This window comes from Brachyhypopomus gauderio, chromosome 5 (assembly GCF_052324685.1).
Source record: "Brachyhypopomus gauderio isolate BG-103 chromosome 5, BGAUD_0.2, whole genome shotgun sequence".
NCBI classification, from domain to species: domain Eukaryota; kingdom Metazoa; phylum Chordata; class Actinopteri; order Gymnotiformes; family Hypopomidae; genus Brachyhypopomus; species Brachyhypopomus gauderio.
The window spans coordinates 29,731,522-29,754,976 of record NC_135215.1 but is presented as its reverse complement, the minus strand read 5'-3'; the positions used below and the strand labels follow the sequence as shown (position 1 = coordinate 29,754,976).

The 23,455-nt window shown below is 41.2% G+C and overlaps 1 protein-coding gene and 1 long non-coding RNA gene across 2 annotated transcripts in view; one reads left to right on the top strand and one right to left on the bottom strand.

The window, feature by feature from the left end:
• Nucleotides 1-17,981, top strand: part of LOC143515064 (uncharacterized) — a 36,545-nt gene extending 18,564 nt beyond the window's left edge. Inside the window, exons 2-3 of the long non-coding RNA XR_013131027.1 lie at nucleotides 16,864-16,948; nucleotides 17,127-17,981. This is a non-coding gene — a long non-coding RNA (uncharacterized LOC143515064). The remainder of the gene's footprint in view (nucleotides 1-16,863; nucleotides 16,949-17,126) is intronic.
• On the bottom strand, nucleotides 12,698-20,296 carry LOC143515062 (N-acylneuraminate cytidylyltransferase-like). Its single transcript, XM_077006967.1, has 8 exons — nucleotides 19,499-20,296; nucleotides 18,213-18,355; nucleotides 16,846-17,001; nucleotides 16,465-16,598; nucleotides 16,203-16,297; nucleotides 15,552-15,723; nucleotides 15,163-15,328; nucleotides 12,698-15,067 (listed from the first exon to the last, which is right to left on the bottom strand). The coding sequence occupies exons 1-8, from the start codon at nucleotides 19,684-19,686 to the stop codon at nucleotides 14,853-14,855; spliced, it is 1,269 nt and encodes a 422-aa protein (XP_076863082.1). The 5' UTR covers nucleotides 19,687-20,296; the 3' UTR covers nucleotides 12,698-14,852.
• Between the last annotated feature and the right edge of the window lie 3,159 nt (nucleotides 20,297-23,455).

Here is a 23,455-nt window from a genome sequence, read left to right as displayed (position 1 = left end):
ATTTTTTTAAAGGAAACATTTTGTATACAATAGTTCCAGGTGTCTACAATAAAAAGTTCATTGAACAGTGCCCGTCTATTTCGCGAGCTGTTTTGAAAAGTTTTTTTTTTTTCAATCGCGTTATCTGCTCTTATTTTGAAATCGCACCGCGATCTCAAGATGAGGCTGGGGATTGCCTCTATGGCAACAATAAACAAATAGCAGATGCCCAAATACGTTCGCCTAGCAGACCCCCCCGTCAAAAATTTATATTAGACCAGGGGCCCATCTCCTGTTTCCAAAATGGATCAATGACAGCTTGAGAAAGCTGTTCTACTTTGATACTTGAAGAAAAAAAAACATGCTCAATAAAATGTAGGCTACGTGTTCAACGGTTTATTCAGTTAAACATGAAAATAGTACTTTATGCCTACATACTTTAAGAGGGCATATTCAGTCAAACATGAATTTGTAAGCCTACATACTGTACATTAAATGTTTATATCATGTTTAATGTTAGCTAAACATGAGATTTGAAATGTAAGCCAACATTTAGTACAAGGGTTCGATAACCTATTTTTGGCGTCGGCGACTCTTCCCCTGAGCTGCATCAGTGCTTGACCCAGCGTCAGCAGCATTAGCAAACGGGTGTTTTGCGTTTAAATGGTACTTCAGACTGGTAGAACTCCTACAATAAAATAATTCTGCGTTGCATAAGCTGCAAACAACTTTAGTCTTGTCAATTTCTTAAAAAATGAATTTTCCATGATGCAAATCTGGCGGCTTCGTGGCGGCATCCATGTAAGCACATGTGCGATTTGTTGTTGTAATTCACAGGTTTGAAAACTCGTTCTCGCCCCCTACTGTGCAATTTGGTTAGGAATACACCCGAGCTAAACTATCAAGGTGAAAGTCATCATAGTTTGCTTACCTATTTTGACCCAGCTCCCAACCCAACTTTAAGAATAGATTAATGGCGATAATTTTTATATCGCCCAATGAGTATCACATTATCGAATGCCGTTAACGCCGATAACGGCCCACCACTAATATATATATATATATATATATATATATATATATATATATATATATATATATATATATATATATATAATATATAATATATATTAGCTCTTCTGCTTCCGGCGCTCTTCTGCTTCCGGCGCCGCCGCGAGTGGCTGCCTTTTCCAGTAGCTCCGTCTTTGTGTTTTTTGTTTTTCTCTTTTCTCGAGTTAAACTTTATTTATTGTCTCAGGCTTTTACGCACGACCAAAGTGCATCTTATTTATATCCTAAGGATATTTTAATTTTTATTTTCATAGTGGTATGGAGTGCAGTGTAGAGTTTCGATTCTATTCCCGGGAACAACTGCTGAGCCTCCGTCCCATGGGACGCGGGGGCATTGTCCAAACAATCCCGGGGGAGCTGAGGCGTAAGTATCGGGGCTGCAGAGCCGGTGCTAAGCTAAAGGCTAAGAAGACGGAGAAGCGGTGGAGATACAAACCCTCGGTCCCGTCGGTGGTTATGGGGAATGTTTTACAAACAACAGTTTTATTCCACACTCAGCAATACCTTAGACAGTGTAGCTCCAATTAAAACAAAATTAATTAGGGAGAAAAAGCTATCACCATGGTATGACGAACACACTCGTCTTCTAAAACAGGCAGCTCGAGCAGCGGAGCGAAAATGGAAATCCACCTCACTAGAAGTGTTTAGAATCACATGGAAAGACGCCATAGTCAAATATAAACATGCCCTAATAAAAGCTAGAGCCGCATACTATTCGACACTAATAGAAAACAACAAGAATAACCCTAGATTTCTCTTCGCGACGGTATCTAAACTAACAAGAAATATCAACGACACTAGTTCTAACACAGCACTTACACACACTAGCGATGAATTTTTAAACTTTTTCAATAATAAAATAGATAATATCCGACTACAGAGTCATAATACATCGCAGCCTAACCTCCAATCCAACCCCAGTAGTTCAGCTATTAGTAACAATGCATCCAAAAATATTACTGAGCTAAATATCTTCAATCCTATATCGCAAAAAGAGCTCACAACATTGATTAATTCGTCTAAGCCTACATCATGTATATTTGACCCAGTTCCAACCCGTCTATTTAAAGACCTACTCCCAGCCACTGCAGGGCCCTTACTTAATATGATTAACTCCTCCCTTAACCTAGGTTACATGCCCAAACAATTAAAATGCGCCGTAATTAGACCCTTGATTAAAAAACAGAATCTCGATCCGCAGATTTTAGCCAACTATAGACCCATTTCTAATCTCCCATTTATCTCTAAAATTTTAGAAAAAGCAGTTTCCAATCAGTTAAACCACTATCTCCAATCAAATAGTATCCATGAAAAGTTCCAATCAGGATTTAGACCAAACCACAGCACTGAAACAGCTTTACTCAGGGTAGTGAATGATCTACTAATATCGGCCGATAATGGGCTCGTCTCGTTCCTTATACTGTTGGATCTTAGTGCAGCTTTTGATACTGTAGACCACAACATTTTGCTGGATAGACTAGAAAACACAGTAGGTATTAAAGGAGTCGCACTCTCCTGGTTTAGATCATATTTAACTGACCGCTTCCAATGTGTAAGTGTTAATAATAAAACCTCTAAATCTGTGCAGGTTAAATATGGTGTCCCACAAGGGACAGTCCTAGGACCACTTCTATTCACACTGTACATGTTACCCTTAGGCGAAATTATGCATAAGCATGACATCAGTTTCCATTCCTACGCAGACGACACTCAGCTATATTTATCGGCAAAACCCGATGATTTAGGCGCAAACAGTAAGATTGAGAAATGTGTAGAAGAGATAAAACATTGGATGGCATGTAACTTTCTAGCACTAAATGCCGATAAAACAGAATTGATAATAGTTGGGTCTAGGGCTGCGAGAGACAAGATACATAATGCAGCATTGAATCTACATTCTTTTACTATAACCCCCAGCGCAGAGGTAAAGAACTTGGGCGTCACAATAGACCCAGATCTCTCGTTCGATACACATATTAATAATATAACTAGGGTAGCGTTCTTTCACTTGCGCAACATTGCCAAAATTAGAAACATATTAAATATTAGTGATGCAGAAAAACTAATCCATGCATTCATATCCTCTCGTTTAGATTATTGCAACAGTCTCCTAGCTGGATGTTCTGGTAAATCGATAAACAAACTCCAGCTGGTTCAGAACGCAGCAGCACGAGTTTTAACAAAAACTAAAAAGTTTGATCACATTAGTCCCGTACTATCGTCATTACACTGGCTGCCAATTAGATTCCGTATTGACTATAAAATACTTTTATTAACATATAAAACGCTGCATGGCTTAGCTCCAGACTATCTTAGTGAACTTATTGAACAATATAACCCAGCGCGTTCACTTCGCTCGCAGGACGCAGGGTTATTAACTGTTCCTAGGATCAAAAAGATCACAGCAGGTGGAAGAGCCTTTTCTTTTAAAGCTCCACAATTGTGGAATAATCTTCCTGCCTCTATTCGGGACTCAGACACAGTCTCAATGTTTAAAACTCGATTAAAGACTCATCTGTTTAGTTTGGCCTTTGATTAATCTGTTACATATTTACTACATCTCGTATCTTTTCTCCGAGGTTCACCTGGAGAGTAACATTGCAGTCGGAGCCTACAATACCAGCATCGCTGCTCCGACACGGAATGAAAGCCTGGCGTTCATCAACAGACATTTACAGTGACAATATCATAACCCAGAACTTTCATTTTTACCTTTACTTAGTCTGATTGTGTGATTTGTGTGTGACTTGTGTATTTGTCTGTATTTTGTGTAATCTGTGTGTTAACGGGCCGCCCAATGGAGGATGGGTTCCCTTTTGAGTCTTGGTTCTCCCGAGGTTTCTTCCTATTCCCCACTATCTTAGGGAGTTTTTCCTCGCCACTGTCGCCCTTGGCTTGCTCATTAGGGTTCTGGACCCGTAGTATTGTTAACCTTTTAAATCCTGTAAGGCGCTTTGTGACAACATGTGTTGTGAAAAGCGCTATACAAATAAACTTTGATTGATTGATTGATTGAATGTCAACTCGCTGACCAACAAAACCGATGAGCTGGCTAGTCTGGTGAAGACCCAGAAGCTCTACAGGGAGTGCAGCGTGCTGTGTTTCACCGAGACCTGGCTCACCCCCGACACCCCGGACGCTAACGTGGAGCTACCTGGATTCTCTACGGTGCGAGCGGACAGGGACCCGAAACTCAGCGGGAAACGCAAAGGTGGGGGGCTTGCGCTTTTCATCAACACCAGGTGGTGCAACCCCGGTCATGTAAGCGTGAAGGTTATCTGCTGTCGGGACATAGAACTGTTAGCGGTGAGCCTCAGACCGTATTACATGCCGCGGGAGCTCTCACACGCCATCTTTGTCTGTGTTTACATTCCACCCCGGGCGGACGCGCAGGCAGCGTGTGACGTCATCCACTCTACCGTCGCAGCGCTACAGACACAGCACCCTGACACCTTCTGTCTGATTTCTGGCGACTTTAATCACATCACACTGGACTCTACCCTGCCTGCCTTTTTCCAGTTTGTGGACTGTCCCACCAGGAAAAACAGGACTATTGATCTGCTGTATGCTAATGTGAGGGACGCATACAGGGCCACCCCACTACCACCACTGGGGAAATCAGATCACAATCTGGTTTTCCTACAGCCTCAGTACAAACCACTGGTACTGAGGCAGCCTTCTACCTCTCGCTCATTCAGAGTTTGGTCTCCTGAAGCAGAAGAAGCCCTCATGGACTGCTTCGAGACCACTGATTGGAGTGTGCTGCTGCACCCACACGGTGAGGACATTGAGGGAGTGACACACTGCGTTACGGACTACTTGAACTTCTGTATGGACGTAGCTGTTCCCACAAGGACTGTACGCTGCTTCCCAAATAATAAACCCTGGATCACCAGTGACGTCAAGGACCTCCTCAATCAGAAGAAGAGGGCGTTCAAAGATGGAAACTCGGTGGAGCTGAAGCGCGTACAGGGGGAACTCAAGGTACGTCTGAAAGAGGCCAAAGAGTCCTATAGGAGAAAAGTGGAGAGAAGGCTGCAGGACAATAACATGAGGGAGGTCTGGGGTGCGATGAGAGCTATCACAGGGTGCAATAACAATAGCAGCAGCTCAGTGGAGGGGGGTGTGGACAGAGCAAACCAGTTTAACAACTTCTACAACAGGTTTGACTGTCCTGCTCCTGCTGCCCCCTCCCCCCCTGCAGCACTCACCACCCAGTCACCCCCACTAGCCCCCCCAGCAGCCCCCTACTCCTGCACCTCCCCCCCTCCTGCAGCAACTACCACACTGTCACCATGGCCAGCGAATCGGCCCTCACCCTCACCTCTACGACCCCCGTCACCATCACCACCCTCACCTCCACCATCTCCGCCAACATCAGCACCACCATCAGTGAGTAGACTAAACAGCTCTTGCAGTCCCCCCACCTTCACTGTGGACCAAGTCAGAAGACAGCTGAGGAGACTTCACCCCAGAAAGGCAGCTGGCCCGAACAGAGTGTGCCCCAGAATGCTCAAAGCATGTGCTGTCCAACTGGGGGAGCCGCTTCAGCATGTCTTCAACCTGAGTCTACGCCTAGGGAGGGTCCCTGACACGTGGAAGACAACCTGCCTCATTCCAGTTCCCAAGAAGCCACACCCGAAGGAGCTGAATGACTACAGGCCAGTTGCTCTGACATCCCACGTGATGAAGACCATGGAGCGACTGCTGCTGTGTCACCTCAGACCTCAGGTCCACCATGCTGAGGACCCACTGCAGTTTGCTTACAGGGAGAAGGTGGGGGTGGAGGACGCCATCCTCCATCTCCTGCACAGAGCTCACTCTCACCTGGACAAGGGGAGCGGTGCTGTGAGGGTCATGTTCTTTGACTTCTCCAGCGCCTTTAACACCATCCAGCCCCGACTGCTGAGAGACAAGCTGGTGAAGATGGAGGTGGACATGCACCTGGTCACCTGGATCACTGACTACCTTACTGGGAGGCCACAACATGTCAGGATCAGGGACTGCTCCTCTGATACAGTGATCAGCAACACAGGAGCACCTCAGGGGACCGTCCTCTCTCCAGTCCTGTTTACCCTATACACATCAGACTTCAAATATGACTCGGAGTCGTGCCACATGCAGAAGTTCTCCGATGACACTGCAATTGTGGGGTGTGTGCGTAATGGACAGGAGATGGAGTACAGAAGCCTGATTGAGGACTTTGTGGTGTGGTGCAAAGCTAACCATCTACAGCTGAACATCACCAAAACCAAGGAGATGTGCATAGACTTTAGAAGGTCCAGGCCCTCTCAGCAGCCAGTCTCCATTGATGGGGTCAATGTGGAGATGGTGAAGGCCTACAAGTTCCTTGGAGTGCACCTGGATGAAAGGCTGGACTGGTCAGTGAACACCGACCACCTCTACAGGAAAGCCCAGAGCAGACTGTACTTCCTCAGGAGGCTTGCGTCATTCAGGATCTGCCAGAAACTCCTGCTGATGTTCTACCAGTCTGTGGTAGCCAGCGTCCTCTTTTATGCTGTAGTGTGCTGGGGAGGCAGCATCAGCAAGAGGGACGCTGGACGTATTGACAGGCTGGTGAGGAAAGCTGGTTCTGTGCTGGGTTTACAGCTGGAGCCCCTAACACCACTGGCAGAGAGGAGAGCCCTCAACAAGCTGCTGAACATCATGGACAATGTTCACCATCCTCTGCACAGCACGATCACCCGGCAGAGGAGCTCATTCAGCGGCAGACTGCTGTCCAAGTCCTGCTCCACCGACAGGCTCAGGAAGTCTTTTGTCCCTCAGGCCATAAGACTGTTTAACTCATCTCAGCACAGCAGACTACAAACTTTGTGACACCTTCTCCGGTCACTCTAATGGTCATACCCCCAAATCATACCCTACCTCTATTTTCAGTATTGCTATTTTTTATTACCTGTACTTAAATTTTCCACTTACTACTGTATTATTGCACTACTTGCACTATTGTATATTGTATTATTGCACTACTTCCACTTCCACACATTATTGCACATTGTTTCTTCCACCATTATTGGAATGAGTAATTCTGGCTGCTGTAATTCTTGTCATGTACCTTTTTTGCTGCTGTTATTTGTCATGCTGCTGTTATTTGTCATGCAACTCTTCCAGTACCTTGCTACTGGAACTCAGGAATTTCCCTCTGGGATAAAATAAAGTATCTATCTCTCTCTCTCTCTCTCTCTCTCTCTCTATATATATATATATATATATATATATATATATATATATATATGTGTGTGTGTGTGTGTGTGTTTCCTGCACGCTCCAGTGTATGCTTCTCTCTGCGCTTAGTAGCCTGTACCCTCCCTTCGTTTCTCCCGTGTGCTGGTCTGGTTTGTTCTGTTTTGTCTTTCCTGTTTTAGTTCTCTCATATCTCTTTGTTGGTTTATGTAGTTGTTCCTTGTTAGTTGTGTTTTCCTTCACATCTTGTTCCCCTCCCTTGTTCTCTATTTAATGTTTTCTTCGCTCGTATATTTCTCCCCGTCATTCTGTTCCCCTTAGTAGTTAGGTTCTGTTGTAGCCTTCGTCTTTCACTTATAAGTTCGTGTATAAATTCCCTGTGCATTCTAGTCTTCTTGCTTTCTAGTCATTCAGTTTATTCAGTCCTGTTTGTGTTATGGTTGTGTCATGCTATAGTATTGTTAGTTCATCCATTATTGTAAGTAGAGTAGTCCTTCCTGTGGTGTGTCTAAAGTTTAATATTTCTTGTATTGTGTTTAAAGTGGTGTTTCATTTAGCGTCTAGCTTATGTTTGATCTAGTATATATTCTCCTGTCCTTAGTTGTTCTCTCTTGTTCCTTTTGGTCTTTGTTTAAATTAATAAATCACATTAATACTTTTTTTTTTTTTTTGCATCACACCCGCCCCCCCTTGATTCGTTACAGTTAGGAACAGTTGCTCGTCCACAGTTATGTTCTCACCAGGCATGTAAGAAGCAATACTGTTTTTCACAAATTTATCAAATATCTCAGAAATCATGGCAAATTTATCTGTCGCAAGGCTGGCAGCCCTTGTGTTCTTGTCATGAAAGCACAGATAGCGCATGATATCTCTGTCGAGACATTGTCTCTTTGAAAATGGGATTTCCCAAGTCAGCAGACCAGTATTCATTCAGTTTCATGCTTTCACCGGCTGTTATACCTCTCAAATAAACGAGACCCACAAGTGCTGTCAGTTCGTCAGCTGTTAATTTGAACTGAGCATTATTTCGTTCAGCTTCTGCCTCTGTGTATTTCAGAATTGCGCCCCACATTTCTGTGTCAGTCAAACACAGTAAACTGGTCAGTGGACTTTTAATTTTGTCCTTGGCATAACACAGGCCCTGGGGTTTCTCTCACAATATTGCACTTTTGTGCTCTACCCCGAGGGTTGCCAGCAGTTTGTTCAACCCATACCGTACCGTCTTTGGCCGGAAATGAGTCATCACCACTCAGTTTCAGAGTCCGATTCTGAATTTGAATCAGATTCAAGATTCAGATTCATTTCACTTTCGCCCTCTCCATCCAATACCTCACATTGTTCGCCCTCCGATTCCATCTAATCAATATTGCACAGCATGTCCAGTTCTTGCTTTGGAGTGTATAGCATTCTCCGTGCCATTTTTATAATACAATGTGCAACCATTCAACGATTTACAGTATTTTGTGATCAACTCATTCTCATCCAACTTTGAAATTCAACGTTAGTGGGGTCCATTTTGCCATCAAACTCTTTCAAAACAAGATGAATTAAACAAATAAACATATTGCTTATGTACTTCATATGGCTGGTTTCAGTATTGGAAAAACACATGATGACATTTTTCATGATCAATTCAGAACATAGCTGTGTCTATTTTTTTTTTTAGGTATGCTCAAGCACCCCTAAATTGAATCCGAGCAAGACTAAAAACTTGTTTTTTGTAACGGCAGTTGCAACTCATTTTACATGACCAGATGCAGTACACCACAAAGATAGCTCTGTTCACATACTAGAAAATTTCATTTTGGTCACGTACTGCATACTGATTTGGGGCTCAATCAGTACACGAGTAGTATGCAGTTTGTTCAAACAAGGCGCTGGTTGCTTGTTTGCTGTCGTTCGCTGGAATTACTTGCTGCAGGTGTGGTTACACCTTGGTCCCTAGGTGTGAATTGGGGTGCAGACAGCACGTACTCAACTGAAAATTTTGGGCAATTATGGTAATAGGTATTATCGGTACATTTGTGCTCATCATCTGTAGACAGTAATGCACTCCAATGCACTCCAATGCAGACCAAAAACATAATTGAACAAGTGATGCTTAATTTTCTTTAATCTTCCATGCTTACTCTTGATTTATGCACTATGAACTAATAAGCGGAAGGAATGAAGGCTTGTGCATTTACTTGCAATTCCCTACCTTACCACATGGATGTCACTAATTCCCGCTCTCTCCGCAATCTTTTGAAGGGATACGGATGCCTCAAACTTTGCTTAAATATACGCTCGTTTTCACGCCAAGTATTTTTTTATAAATCACAGATCTTACGTGAGATGATGCGTATGCACATTTCAGGCCCCTTTTTGTGCGTACGCACCCTTTATAAGTGAGGCCCCTGGACACTAGCACTGCACCCCAAGAGCGTTCTTGAGATGACAAACGCAACTTTGGTGTGGTCGTGCCTGTGAAGCTGGTAAGAAATGTCAAATGTCCACTCAAATGTCCAATCTGTACCTATTTTCTTTTTCTTTTGTTTTATTTTAAGGATTTAAGATATTATATATTGATAGTGATCATTTTGGTTACATATATAAATTGCCGAATGGTTGTTTTTGTTGAGTATCTGGTGTGCATTTACATAAATTTATAAGATAGTTAGGAGCACATTATGTGTATGTGGAAAATGCACCACAACTCCTTTTTTAAAGCAAGTTTATTTCTATAGCACGAACCCTAGGTAAAGAAGAATAAAAAAATAAGGATATATTACATCCTGAGAGAAATAAACTCAGGAAGGTTTTTGCAAAACAAGAAAAGAATTTAAGCATTTAAATCAAAAGTTAAAATAAATCAAAGAGAATTGAAAAGCAGAATTTCATATATATGCAATACTGTCCCTGAGAATTAAACTTGGGCCTAACTGAATATGAATATGTAGGCTTTTATTTTTTATTTGAATTTCTGTTGAGGTACTGTGACAGCTGTGCAGCATAATAGCTAAAGGCTGCTTATCCATACATTTGCTTGGCGAAGTACAGAAGTATTCTGCATTTTTTGTACTTAAGTATTGCAAGTAGTTTATTCTAAAATTTATTACTCAAGTACTGAAAATAAAAAGTACACAAAAAGTATTGTGTTTTGAATTAATTAAAGAAAGCTGTCAAAGTTTGATTATCAATTGTTTTTATATATCTCTTAATAATCAAAGATGTCAAAGGCCACAAACACAAGTGTTCTGTATGTACAAACAAGTAGCAAAAAAAAAACTGGGCTTAACACTTCGTACACAAAAAACAGATAACCTATGTCCCGCTACATCGTAGGTTTGACGCAGAAGTACAAGTTCACCTTAATTTAGAGAAAACTGGGTGTATTTTGAACATAAAATCTGTCCGTTGGATTCTAAGGGTGAGCCTACTGCCCTGCGTTTACCCTCAATAAATGGGCACATGATTAGTCAGCATGAAAAGAGACACAGATTACTGTTGCTAAAAACACAACATCGCCTTTATGATTTATGATTGCCAGCTAATGTTAAGTGAATACTGCAGCATGTCATGAACATAATTAGGTTAGTTAGTTAAGATAACTAACCTAACTAGGGCTTACTGACAGCTCAAACTGGTGTGTCTTCTGTGCACTATATTTATAACTTACATTGATGTGTTTCTTCAAGTTCGAAGGTGAATTTTTGAAGGCCAATATTTCACCTTCTTTAGGGAGGCAGAGATGGCACTTCATCCTATAGGAATTGACTTTCACTCCAGCAAATGCAAACACTGTCTCTAGGTAGGGCCAGGGTGGTCTCCTTCCTCACCGCCATGATCACTCGATGTTGAATGTGTGGAAGGTGCCAATATATGTACATTAAAATGCCAATATGCTTATTATGCAGCACTTATGCTGCTCTTCTGCTGTTACCAAACACGGTACCATCTCTTTTAATGAGATAAGTGAATTATTTGGAATAATTTAGAGTATATGTGTATTTGTATAAATATGTAAATTAAACTGAAGGTGCTGGAAAATACTGAAAATGGACCTTCAAAGTGCCGTAGGAGTGCGTGAATTCCACCTTGTAACTTCGCACGCACAAAAATCGAGAGGTGCACGACCTCGCGACGCAACTGCGCACGTGGCCAATGCGCATGGGTGGAGCCACCGCGATTGCATCATTTTTGTGCGCGGACCCTTGCGGCAGTCACAACGTGTCAAGTGAACCTAGATTACGAAACTCAAGTGTTGAGTGAAGGCAGCCGCAGAGTTAATGGGACGCGACCGGAGCATGCACAGTTTTCTCACAAGACAGCCTGATCGCTTAACCCGGTGACAGCGCCAGCTAACATGTTTATAATTGTAACGAGTAACTATACAGCATGTAAAAAATGTGTCGGAGTAAAAGTATTAAACTAATGGAAAATATGTAGTGAAGTAAAAGTGGAAGTAGGAGAAAAAAATGATACTCCAGTAAAGTACAGATACAGCATTTTAGTACTTAAGTACTGTAGTGAAGTAGTTCTACTTCGTTACTATACAACTCTGTGATTAACAGATCTAATAGTACAACTTGGATTGGATTGTTTGAACAACTTTTATAGATACATTGGTCCAGAGTTGCACAAGCAATTCAATTGTTTCTATACCAGAAACTAATGTTTGGGTGTCAAAAATCTATTTCTCTTACAGCTGCTGTGTCCAGAGACCAGCAGTGACACTAAGGTGATATTGTGATTATCTAGTGATCTGTACACAGTATCTTGGCTCTTTTCGCCTCTGTGAATCTGGTTTTTCGACACCATTTTGCTCTATATCAAGTTGGAGGGGGCAGTCTATGCCTTTTAAGATGTTTGATGAGATGAGACATTTTTAAGATGATACTTTGTGCACCAAGTTTGGGGCTGATTAGCTTGTTGCTAAAAGGAACTGCTCATGCTCAAGTTTGAATTTTTTCTGTGTACCTCTTTGTTTAGCAAGCGACAGTATGGGTCATCAATGCACTGCAGGTCAGTCAAGCAAATTTAGAATATAAAGAATAAGAATATTCTGTTCTAATACTAATAAGACTGCTGTGTTTTGTAATTATGTTAGTGAACATTGTGTTATTGAATGTGTAAGAAATACAAAAATCCCTAAGGCAAAACCCCGTGTCATTTTAAAAAGACATTTTAAGTTTTGATCAACAAACCTTTCTGCATGATCTGTGTCATAGTTAGCTTAGCAAGGTATCTTTGATCTCAGATGCTGAATTGGCATGGGAAAAAAGTGTACTTTAATGATTCTGATATCAAAATCTGAGTTTATCTGAAGTCTGTCACAGAAAATAAAAAAAACCCTTTAAAGTTTTGGAAGTCAGTTAAATCTTTGTCTGTGAGCATTTGACCCCAAACCTGCCAAATCAGATTCTAGTTCTGACTAAATAAATGACAAAAGAGCTATGGTCAATCATTTCACAAATCATTTTATTCATGCTGGTTTTATATTTGACCAAACTGTTCATACACATGTCACACATCCTGCCATGTCTGAAACTGAACATGAAAATGGAAACTTGGAACTTTTTCATTTCAGACCCATTTTAGTGTTAGAAGTTCATAAAGCTCAGAAAAACATTGATCATAAAAAGTCTATTGGTCCTGATAATCTTGATCCATTTCTTCTAAAATTGTCAGCTGATTTTATTACTGATTCTATTCTATACATATTTTTAATCTGTCTTCTTTCCGATTCTATTCCTAAATGTTGGAAAACAGGCTGTTCTCCCTTTATATAAAGGTGGAGACCCATCAGATCTGAATAATTATCGCCCAATATCTAAACTCTCAGTTATGCCTAAGATTTTTTAATCAATTGTAAATCATTTTTTTCTGACAAAAACATTTAAATTAATTTTCACTCAGGGTTTAGAAGTGGCCCTTGCACTATCACTGCTGCTACATTAGTGACAAATCATATTATAGAAGCTTTGGACAAAAACAACATTGTGCTGCATTATTTGTCGATCTTTCCAAGGCATTTGATTCAGTTATTCATGAATTGTTACTAACCAAATTGAGATCAATTGGTTTAAGTATGAAGGCTGTTGCATGGTTACAAAACTATCTTGAAGATCGGACTCAATGTGTTTATGCCGAAGGTTATGAATCTGAATCTCTTGAGGTAACAAAAGGTGTCCCTCAAGGATCGTTCTTGGGGCCCATTCTGTTTAAAATGTTTATAAAATAATCTAGGTAAAGACATTAAAGCAAAATTACATTTATACGCTGATGATACAGTAGTGTATATTATGTCTTTAGAAGGGAAATTCATTGAGAGAGTGTTTTCTTACAAGTACTTAGGAATATGGATAGATTATAATCTGTATTTTAATGTACATATTGCAAATTTAGTTACAAAGCTTAAAGCAAAACTTGGTTTTTATTTTAGAAACAAATCCTGTTTTACATTTAGCGCTAAAAAGAAACTTGTAGAAGCTAGTTTTCTGTCTGTGATTGATTATTGTGACCTATTGTACATACATGCAGCATCCCACATACTGCGACATGTGGATTCAGTGTATCATGCTTCATTACGCTTCATTACAAATTTCTAGTCTCTTACTCATCATTGTATTCTTTATAACTTAGTTGGTTGGACATCCCTCACAATTTGTAAACAACAGCATTGGAATAATTTTATCTATAAAGCAATATTTGGCTAATTTCCAATGTACCTTTGTAATCTCCTGTCTGTTAGCTCTGGTCTATATCAGCTTCGTTCTAATAAGTGGGTGCTTTTTAATGTACCACAAGTGGCAACTGATTTAGGAAAAATTGCATTCTCCTATTCGGAAACTTGGGGATGGAATAATCTAAAAAAGTGCTTAAAATAGAAATACTCACATCCTTAAATGTAAATTGTAAATGTGCCATATTTTTGTCAATTGTGATTTTTCACCGCAATCGAAATTTGTCCTCCGCCTTTTACCCATCTGTGCAGTTTGAACACACACACTAGTGATTACTAGGGGGCTGTGGATCACACAGGCCCAGAGCGGTGGGCAGCCCTAACCCGGCACATGGGGAGCAGTTGGGGTTAGGTGCCTTGCTCAAGGGCACCTCAGTCATGGCCTCAGGTCTGGGAATTGAACCCACGACTCTCCGGTCACAAGACCAGTTCCCTACCACCAGGCCATGACTGGCCCTTAAATAGATTTAATGCTACCTTAAAGAATGTAATGATGGAGACTTGTGCTTGTTCTTATTGAGACTCTTTGTATTTTTATATTGAGTTGTATTTATTATATTGTACATGTATAATTATTTAAATGTAAATCGTTTTAAGATGTTGTTCATTCTTATTCTGTGGTTCTTCTACCTTCTTCTACCTTGGCCAGGTCTCTTTTGTAAAAGAGATTTTAAATATCAATGGGACTTCCTGGTTAAATAAAGGTTATAAATAAATAATAATATAAATGAATGCAGCTATCCAAGAAGCCTGCAGACAGGACCGACATAGCAGGTTTAAAACAAAAAGGAACAACATACATCAACAAATCCCACAAAGTAAGATGAAAAGATAAGAAATAACCAAAGAATCAAAAACAAAAACTTTATTTGCTCTAAAAATAGTTTCTATCAATGCGGTCCTCATCCGTCTTAGAAGTCACCTTCTTTTTCAGTAGTAGGATGTGCTGGGCGAACTCTCTGAGGGCTCCTCGCCCTGGCAGACTGTGGCAGGTGTACTTGGCGGCCACCACAGCTGCTGCAGGGGCATCTGAGGGGACTCCGCTCAGCCCAGCCTTCGACAGGCACGCCACATCCTGTGTGTCTGAGCCTAAGGACATGGAAAGTGAGTGTGATAGAGGGTAAATTGCCATAGAAATTGAATATGGTAAAGAATGTGTTGCTCATACAGTTTATGAGCCTCACCGAAGTAGGCCACGTCTTCCCACTGGAGGTTCCTGTCCTTCAGCAGATGGTCTACCTCAGCCTGCTTGTCCACAACACTGTACCTGAGGGTGCAGCCAACTTTCTGGGCAAGCTTCGCTGCCAGGGCCCTGGGCACTGGATCATCACTGGAAGATATCAGGATCACCTAATATGTGAAACAAAAGGAATATTGTATTATCTGCTGGAAAAGCACCTGGAAAACTGGTCAGCAACAAGATATGCATAACCAATTCTCAGCATTAATGCTCAAATGTTTTAACATCAGAATAATGAATGCTGTGTAAGAACAAGTCAGCAGCAGTGTTTGTCAATCACCAACACACCTGCTTCAAAAGGCCCCACACACCAACACACATGCAGCTACATACCTCTGTGTCCTCATCCTGCAGCATGCGTATGGCAGAGAGATCCCGTGTGTTAGTGGACACCAGCTCTTCTCCTGAGGTTGAAGTATACATCTGTCCATCAGTCAGACAGCCAGACACAGAGCATAGCAGCAGCCTGAAATGTGCTGGTTTCATCTGCCCAAAATAACCAAACCTACAGAACCACAAGGAGTTCATTGTAGCAACCATCTTAGCAACCAAAGCAACCATGCATGATGATTTATCTAACCTCAGTTGAAATGTATAGAACTGTATCCTGTTCCCTGTAAATATGGTCCTAGTTCCTGAAAATATGCATAATTCATGAACTGGTGATAAAGCTCTTTAATCTGACTCAAATGCTGAGTGTTATATTTAATGATATACAGTTTTAAATTATATACCTTTATGCAAATTAAACTTCTATTAACAGCCACAATGGAGCTACTACGTAATCACACAAAATGCTGCTCCAAGTTCCAGTGATAACTAGGCTGGCCACTATCAAACACCTGGGCCAAATTACACCTGAGCCTATGTAGATTCCTTTCAGTAGAACAAAATAAATAATGGGGTAATAAAATAAAAAATAATAAGAGGACAAATATAGAAATACCAGAGAAAGTGGTTTGTTGTAATGCCTTCCCCTCCTACCTGAGAACCCTCTCCTCTGCCACAGGCCAGTCTATATCTACATCAATATCCACACTGTGTTCAGGAAGCATCTCATAATAGGCCACTCTCCCACACTTGGAAAGGAAAAATATAATGACATTCTTAGTGCAAACCAGAGACATAACAATGTCTATAGCATTGTTTTATTAGTGATTTTAATGATAACAGTGACCTATAATGCACCAGTCTGGACCTGTATCATTAGCCCATGATGAAATATGAATTACAGCAGATACTATACCTGCTTTAGTCCATTCTCTAAGATTTCTCTTTTGTAGAAGTAGAAGGAGCCATTCTCGCACAACTCCCCTGCCCAGTCCTGTCGCCGGGGTCTCTTGGCAGGATTCATGTTCAGAGAAACAGTGTTTTTTCCCTCTGTGAAGGGATTGAGAACAGACGTGCCATCACTGAAGCAGAGCTGGATTATTTACACTTCTGCTTATATTCATAAAGCCAAATTGTATTTATGCTTCATGTTTGTTACATTTATTCTTGCTTTAAATTTACATTGTTTACTTTTGCTTTGCATCACCATTTTTTGGGGGGGTATTTTCTTTGTTTGTTTTTTGTTTGTTTTGCATGTTTGCATTTTGCATTTTTTGCAGTAACAATTCACTCCTACCTTCTTTGTTTACCTCAGACCAGCGGAACTGGTGTCTTCGCACTACAGAAAAGACGTAATCATAGCCCTCATCTGTGATCATGTTTAAAGCTTCGTTGATGTGGTAAGGGTGCAGACATGGGGAAGTGGCTTGGATATGGCAGACAATGTCCACCTCTGGAAGACAGATGTGGGCGGAGCTTGTTCAGCAAATGTGAAAAGTTCAAATAACAATCAGAATATACATCTTTCTACTTTTATATTTTATGCTCATACAAAATAACTGTGCTTGTGTCTTATAGTGTGACTTGGGACACCAAACTGAGGTGTGCATGTGTGACAATGAGCAGCCTTGAGCAGGGGAGTGTTCTGAGCTGAGCCCTTCGCTATTAGGGAGAGGTGAGGCACGCATTTTTCCTGAAAGCTGAACTACTCCACACACCCTCCTTTGCAGTACACCCAGCACACACACACACACACACACACACACACTCTCTCTCTCTCTCTCTCTCTCTCTCTCTCGTCTCCTCATCTCCCAATCACCCACCCATTATAGTCAGTTGCAAGTTCTATTCCCTTGTTTCCTTCACTACTTAAGTCCCACAGGTACCAGCCTCCAGAACTTCACATTCTCTTTTCCAGGTCCACGGACTCCTATGGCTGAGCTGCTGAAGGCCACTATGAGAGACTTCACTGATTCAAGACATGTTATGTTCCTTGATTTGATGTCACAGCTATTATTAACATATTACTACCGCCCTAGTTAAACTAAGGTCCTGGAAACAATCTAAATATTTAGTCATGTAAAGGGCAAACTTTGTTTAAGACATGAAATAAATATGCACAAATATTTAACTCACTCTAACACATTAACTGTGAAGACTGGAGGGTAGTGAAGGTTTTGTGTCAACCTGCTGTATCCTCAACACATACACCCCCACTGTGATTGTGGTAGGAGCTTTTAAACCCATCTGGAACTAGGGTTTACTTCCTTCTTAGAATGGAGAAAAGTGTAACAGTAATAAAACCCTAGCGTGACTTGCTGAACTCTTTTTTTACTTTGTCATGTTATTTTATTAAAGTACTTTATCGTGTAAGCATTGTTTATTCCTCTCAATGTAATGCGTTTTTAAGATTTTGGAGAATAAATATATATATATAATATATTATATATATTATATATATATATAATTTGTATATAAAAATCTATGTTGTTTGCAGAACCAAAGGACAGAATGTTTTTCAGATTGCCAGGAGAACTTTAGAGCCATGTACTGCTAATGTCCCTGACCTATATGGTTTGTTTTAGTGGATCATTTTGCATTCGGTAGTGCTGCTCCATTTTATTACCAAACTTCAGAGTGCAGTGCTCATCCAAATAAGTGTACCTGGCCGCAGTCTGAGGAACTCCTGGATGGTTTCAAGTGAGCTGGAGGAATCTCTGGACACCTCGGGACTCCGACGGATCACCTGAGCACCCCACAGTTTGGCAACCCTCTCTATCTCATCATGGTCTGTGGACACCCACACACTAAAAACAGGAGATCACACCAGCCACACATTTTGAACTGAAGCTCTGTAGTTACTCATGACGACTGCAACAAAAGTAATCATTCAAGAAAATACAAGTTGAACACTGTAGATAGTTTCAGTCACAGTGGTTAAATATAAAACATTTTTGTGTATATTTTGCATTTAGCTACACATTTGTCACAGTCCTGATAAACAAAATAAAGTGTTGTGTCTGTTCAGCACTTAATTGTAATCGGCCTTAGTTGCTGGGAAGGTCATCATGGAGTTTGTGTTTGCTGGTGGTTTAGTGCTAAAGAGGTGCAGCTTGGTTTAAAGTGAGTTTGGAGAGGGGTGAGGAGGGGACACCAGTCATGTTTTTTCAAAAGTGCTACAGTTCAAGGGTAGACACCATTGATCAGACTTCAAATCAGCCCAACTAATCTTAACCAAACACTTAAAACACGATCTCAACCTGACATACCTAACTTTACACCAAAATCTAATCCTAATCATCCCCAAGGCCCTAAAGATGACCTTACCCCTAACCAAAATTCTGTTACACAATGTTGTCAACATTATAATAACATATAATAAAAGTGTTTTAATAAGCATGTCTGTAATATTTGTTGAGTGTGCTAGGATGATATGTATTAAACATGTTACACATTCAGTGATGTCTCAAGATATCCTCTACAAATAAAGTGAAACACAACTGAATTCATCAGATTATAAACAAATCTTAGTTACACAGTTTTTACATTAAAAGTCTTGATTAATCTAATGAATGTACACTGATTCTTCACTGGTGCTATAACTGTTGCATGATCTAAAATGACCTTTCAGAAAAAGTTATCTTTTTTTTCCTTTTGTTTTTATATTATAACTGGTTAAATTAGGTTATGCTAATAAAACAGTGAAGAGTGCATGTTTGGTATTTGCAGCATAGGGATAAAAGAACAAACGATCCTTTGTACTCTGCCTTTATGACACAGTCAGATCGTTTGTATGAGCTTCCACGTTCGTTGCAATGAATTAAAGCTGCTCAACCCTCCACCACCATATCATGTCAAACTAGTTAAGCAAGCACAAGACATATGTTTAGTCTTCTGTAAAATCAAAGAGCACCATAAAAAATAAGACCGTGGGCATGCAACCATCCTACCTGTCAAGTGTTTCTGAGTTCAACGCTGCTCTCACAACCCATCCAATTAGGGGCACCCCAGCAAGGATTTTGATGTTCTTCAGGGGGATCCCTTTGCTACCTCCCCGCGCCAGAATGAGTGCTGCCTTGTGGGGCTTTTTAAAGTTTGAAGTCTTCCTTTGACTGGGTGCTGATTTCTTATTCTCCATAATCAGCCGACACACATTTCGATGTTTGCTAATTACTGCAGTTAATTCAGGACTTTAGAATTTTGTATGGCTCTACAGGCTGTTACTCTATTCTGACGCTGCATGGAAATGTCTATATGTCTGTAGTATTTTGAGACAAACGCGGTAGTGTATAATTCTTATGTATAATACTTTCTGAATGTATTTATGTTCATTAAATACAACCGCTCTTCTCCGTTCCGCCCACAAGTCGGCTTTCAACTTTTCATAGGCTACAACACCAAAGCCACCCCCTCTGAAATTATATATTATTTCGCAGTATAATACGCATCGAAGTCAGTGACAATGTTTTCCTTAGATTATTCCTTTGTGTCCTTTATTCACGTTCATATTTTTACATAGAACTAAATCAGTTTTGCACTACGCATTTTCCTTTTCGCCGGCTCTTTAAGCGGCTCATTACCGTACTCTAGTGACCGTATCTGTAACGCAGCTCGCGCTGCGGAGCGAGGACGGACACAATTGCTGAGAAGAGCGAGATTTAATAAATGTCTTAAGTAATCTAATGAATGTACTCTGATTCTTCACTGGTGCTACATCTTTTGCATGATCTAAAAATGACCTTTCAGAAAAAGTTATATTTTTTTCTTTTGTTTTTATTTTATGACTGGTTAAATTAGGTTATGCTAATAGTGCAGAGTGCATGTTTGGTATTTCCAGCATAGGGATAAAACAGAATAAACGATCGTTTGTGCTCTGCCTTTATGACAGTCAGATCGTTTGTATAAGCTTCCACGTTGCCATCAAATAAAGCTGCTCAACCCTCCACCGCCATATCATGTCAAACTAGTTAAGCAAGCACAAGACATATGTTTAGTCTTCTGTAAAACCATAGAGCACCATAAAAAGTAAGACTGTGTGCATACGACCATCCTACCTGTCAAGAGTTCAACGCTGCTCTCACAACCCATCCAATTAGGGGCACCCCAGCAAGGATCTTGATGTTCTTCAGGGGGATCCCTTTGCTACCTCCCCGCGCCAGAATGAGTGCTGCCTTGTGGGGCTTTTTAAAGTTTGAAGTCTTCCTTTGACTGGGTACTGATTTCTTATTCTCCATAATCAGCAGCCTACAGTTCAAATTTCGATGTTTGCTAATTACTGCAGTTCGTTCAGTATTGTAACGTCGGTCCTACGGGCGACGTCACTCCCAGTGGCAGGGCGACGTCACTTTGATGTGTTTTAAGGAAAATTTGTGATTTTATGGATTTAATTTTATTGTATATGTGGATCAGAGGTAAATAAACTGGATTGTTGAATAAAAAAAACTCTGTCGAGGCTCCTCCTTTATACCACAGTATTTTAGGACCTTTGTATGTTTCTACATGTTATACTTATACTGCATTGAAATGTCTGTAGTATCTTGTGACAAATGCGCTGCTGTGTATAATACTTATGTATATTACTTCTGATTGCAATTATGTTTATTAAATACACAGCAGCTCTTCGTTCCGCCCCCATGTCGTCTATGAACTTTTCATAGGCTTAGCTACAACGCCAAAGCTGCCACCCCCTCTGAAATTATATATTAATTTCGCATTATAATACGCGTGAATGTCCGTAGTGAGTCACACAATAGTTGCCTTAGCTTATTCCTAAATGTCCTTTATTCGCGTTCAGTTTTGCATGAAGCGTTTTCCATTTGCCCGGCTCTCTTTTTAACGGGTCACTACCGCCCTCTAGTGACCGCATCTTGACAAGACAGATCGCTAACATTTACTGCGTCGTTCAATTACACGTGAAATTTAGAGAACGTAAGTTGTTGAGCGGGGGGGGGGGGGGGGGGCAACGTAAAATGGACACAAATTAAGTGTTATATCGCGATCTGTCGATCGCCGGTGGTTGGCGCCAGAGCAAACTAGTAACTAATTGAATAGTATATGTGGATCAGAGGTAAATAAACTGGATTTTTTTTCCGGCGTTAGATATCGGAAGTGTGGCGTGAGAGCGTGTGAAAACGGTCAAATGCGTGTGTCTCGCGTGAGAGTTGGCAACCATGTGGTCACCCTAAATTAGCTAGCTTGCGTCAGCTTCCTCGAGGTTTTTCTCTAGCTCCTAAGTAGGCCACATGATCTTTTAATATTGTGGCCAAAATGTCTAATTAATTAGTCACTGTTAATAAATAATAACTTTGTAATATGTAGGCTAATCAAGGTTTGACATTAACAATAGCTACCAGCCACTGTGACTAACATTAATACAGAACAAGGAGGTGTTGCAGTGCTAACTAATATACAACCTAATTGTACACTTGAGCATTTTGACCATGTTAGCTAGCATCAGCTTTCTAGGTGATTCAGACAGTCAGAAAATCACTGTGAAGGATTTCCACAGGGAGTGAAGAGGCAGACACAAACGCTGAGAGGAGTGTCAGGGCAAAATTTATATTTGGTCTTTCTGTAATCATATTCATCAGTATTTGTATATGTATTGGCCACTATTAGTAATAAGATAAGTGGAAAGGAAATCACTTTATTAAGGTATATTGAACATGTGCCAGGCCTAGGCAGGGCTTAATTTGAGCCGGATCCTGCCGGAACAGGATCCGGGAACTCTTTCATTTTGAAGCGTGTGTTCCGGGAACTGTCTGCCTCGATCCGGCAAAATATTATACCGCCAGTGTAACAATTTACGCTTGCGTTCCGGCAACGTTTGATTTACAAATTAAGCCCTGGGCCTAGGACATGTTGATCAGTGTATGCTTTGCAGACCTGTAGTCTCTCTCTCTCTCTCTCTACCTCTACTCTTTCTAGTAGTACTCCTCGTGAGTTGAAGGCAGACAGTCCTGAAGGTCTCGGGCCTGTAGGTAAGGGCGTCTGGCGTCAGAATGGTAGTATATCTGGCGTGCTTGGCCCTCCTTGTAGTGTGCAGAGCAAGCAATACCCAGGGAGGCAGTTACTTTTGTAACAGTGAAATCTCTTCTTGAGTGCCGGGTGATCGACTCCTTTTGCGGCTGCATGCGGCGTGAAGGTGATTACATGGGGTGTAATTGTGTGACAGGGAGTGTCACCCTTGGCCAGGGATGGTGAAGCATTTGAGATGTGGGAGGCAGACTGCAGTGCAGGCTACAAGCCCAGACTGGATGCTCCCCTGCCATGCGCAGCCTCCACCGCCGTGCCACCCAGACTGAATGACTGCCCCAACAACAACAACACCTGGACGTGTCACATGTCCAGAGACGGAGGCAGCAGGACAAAGCAGACCAACACTGGACTACACAACATGGACATTAACAGTTACAAAGGTTGACGAAACAAGTCAGGCACCTGAAAATGGCTCATGAAGCAGCGAGACGAGACAATCACACAGACTGGAAAAAGCGAGATAAGAAGAGCAGAGGGAAAGGTTGTGGGAAAGGGAAAAGCCAGAAGGACGATGAGGACGACACATGTTGTGTCTGTGGGTAAAGCAGACACAGGGCACGAGAATGCCTGCAGAAGAAGACCAAGCACAAGAAACGGAGAAACCAGCAGGAGGAGGATGATGACTGATGGGAGGAGGGGTCGGCTGGTGAAGGTCTGGAAGGGTCAGGTAGGACACAAAATTTTTCCTATGCTTGGCAATGAAGAAAAGCTTTCGCTAACCTGTTACTGCTGTTGAGAATTAAGCCTGAGCTCAGTAATGTTTAATTTGTTAGCCATATGAGGCCAGTGTCAATGCAACATGACTAAGTTGTTAAAGCATTTAGTAGCCGAAAAGCACAAAGTTGTGCAAACCAAATTGCAGTGCTTGC

What these genes read in the sequence shown, in the direction of transcription:
- LOC143515062 (XM_077006967.1), bottom strand. Translation starts at nt 19,686, where the DNA reads ATGGAGAATAAGAAATCAGCACCCAGTCAAAGGAAGACTTCAAACTTT. An exon ending in TAGAGAATGGACTAAAGCAG is followed by an intron (nt 16,298 to 16,464) that starts GTATAGTATCTG and finishes TTCCTTTCCAAG; the next exon opens with TGTGGGAGAGTGGCCTATTA. An exon ending in TGCAGGATGAGGACACAGAG is followed by an intron (nt 15,329 to 15,551) that starts GTATGTAGCTGC and finishes TTCACATATTAG; the next exon opens with GTGATCCTGATATCTTCCAG.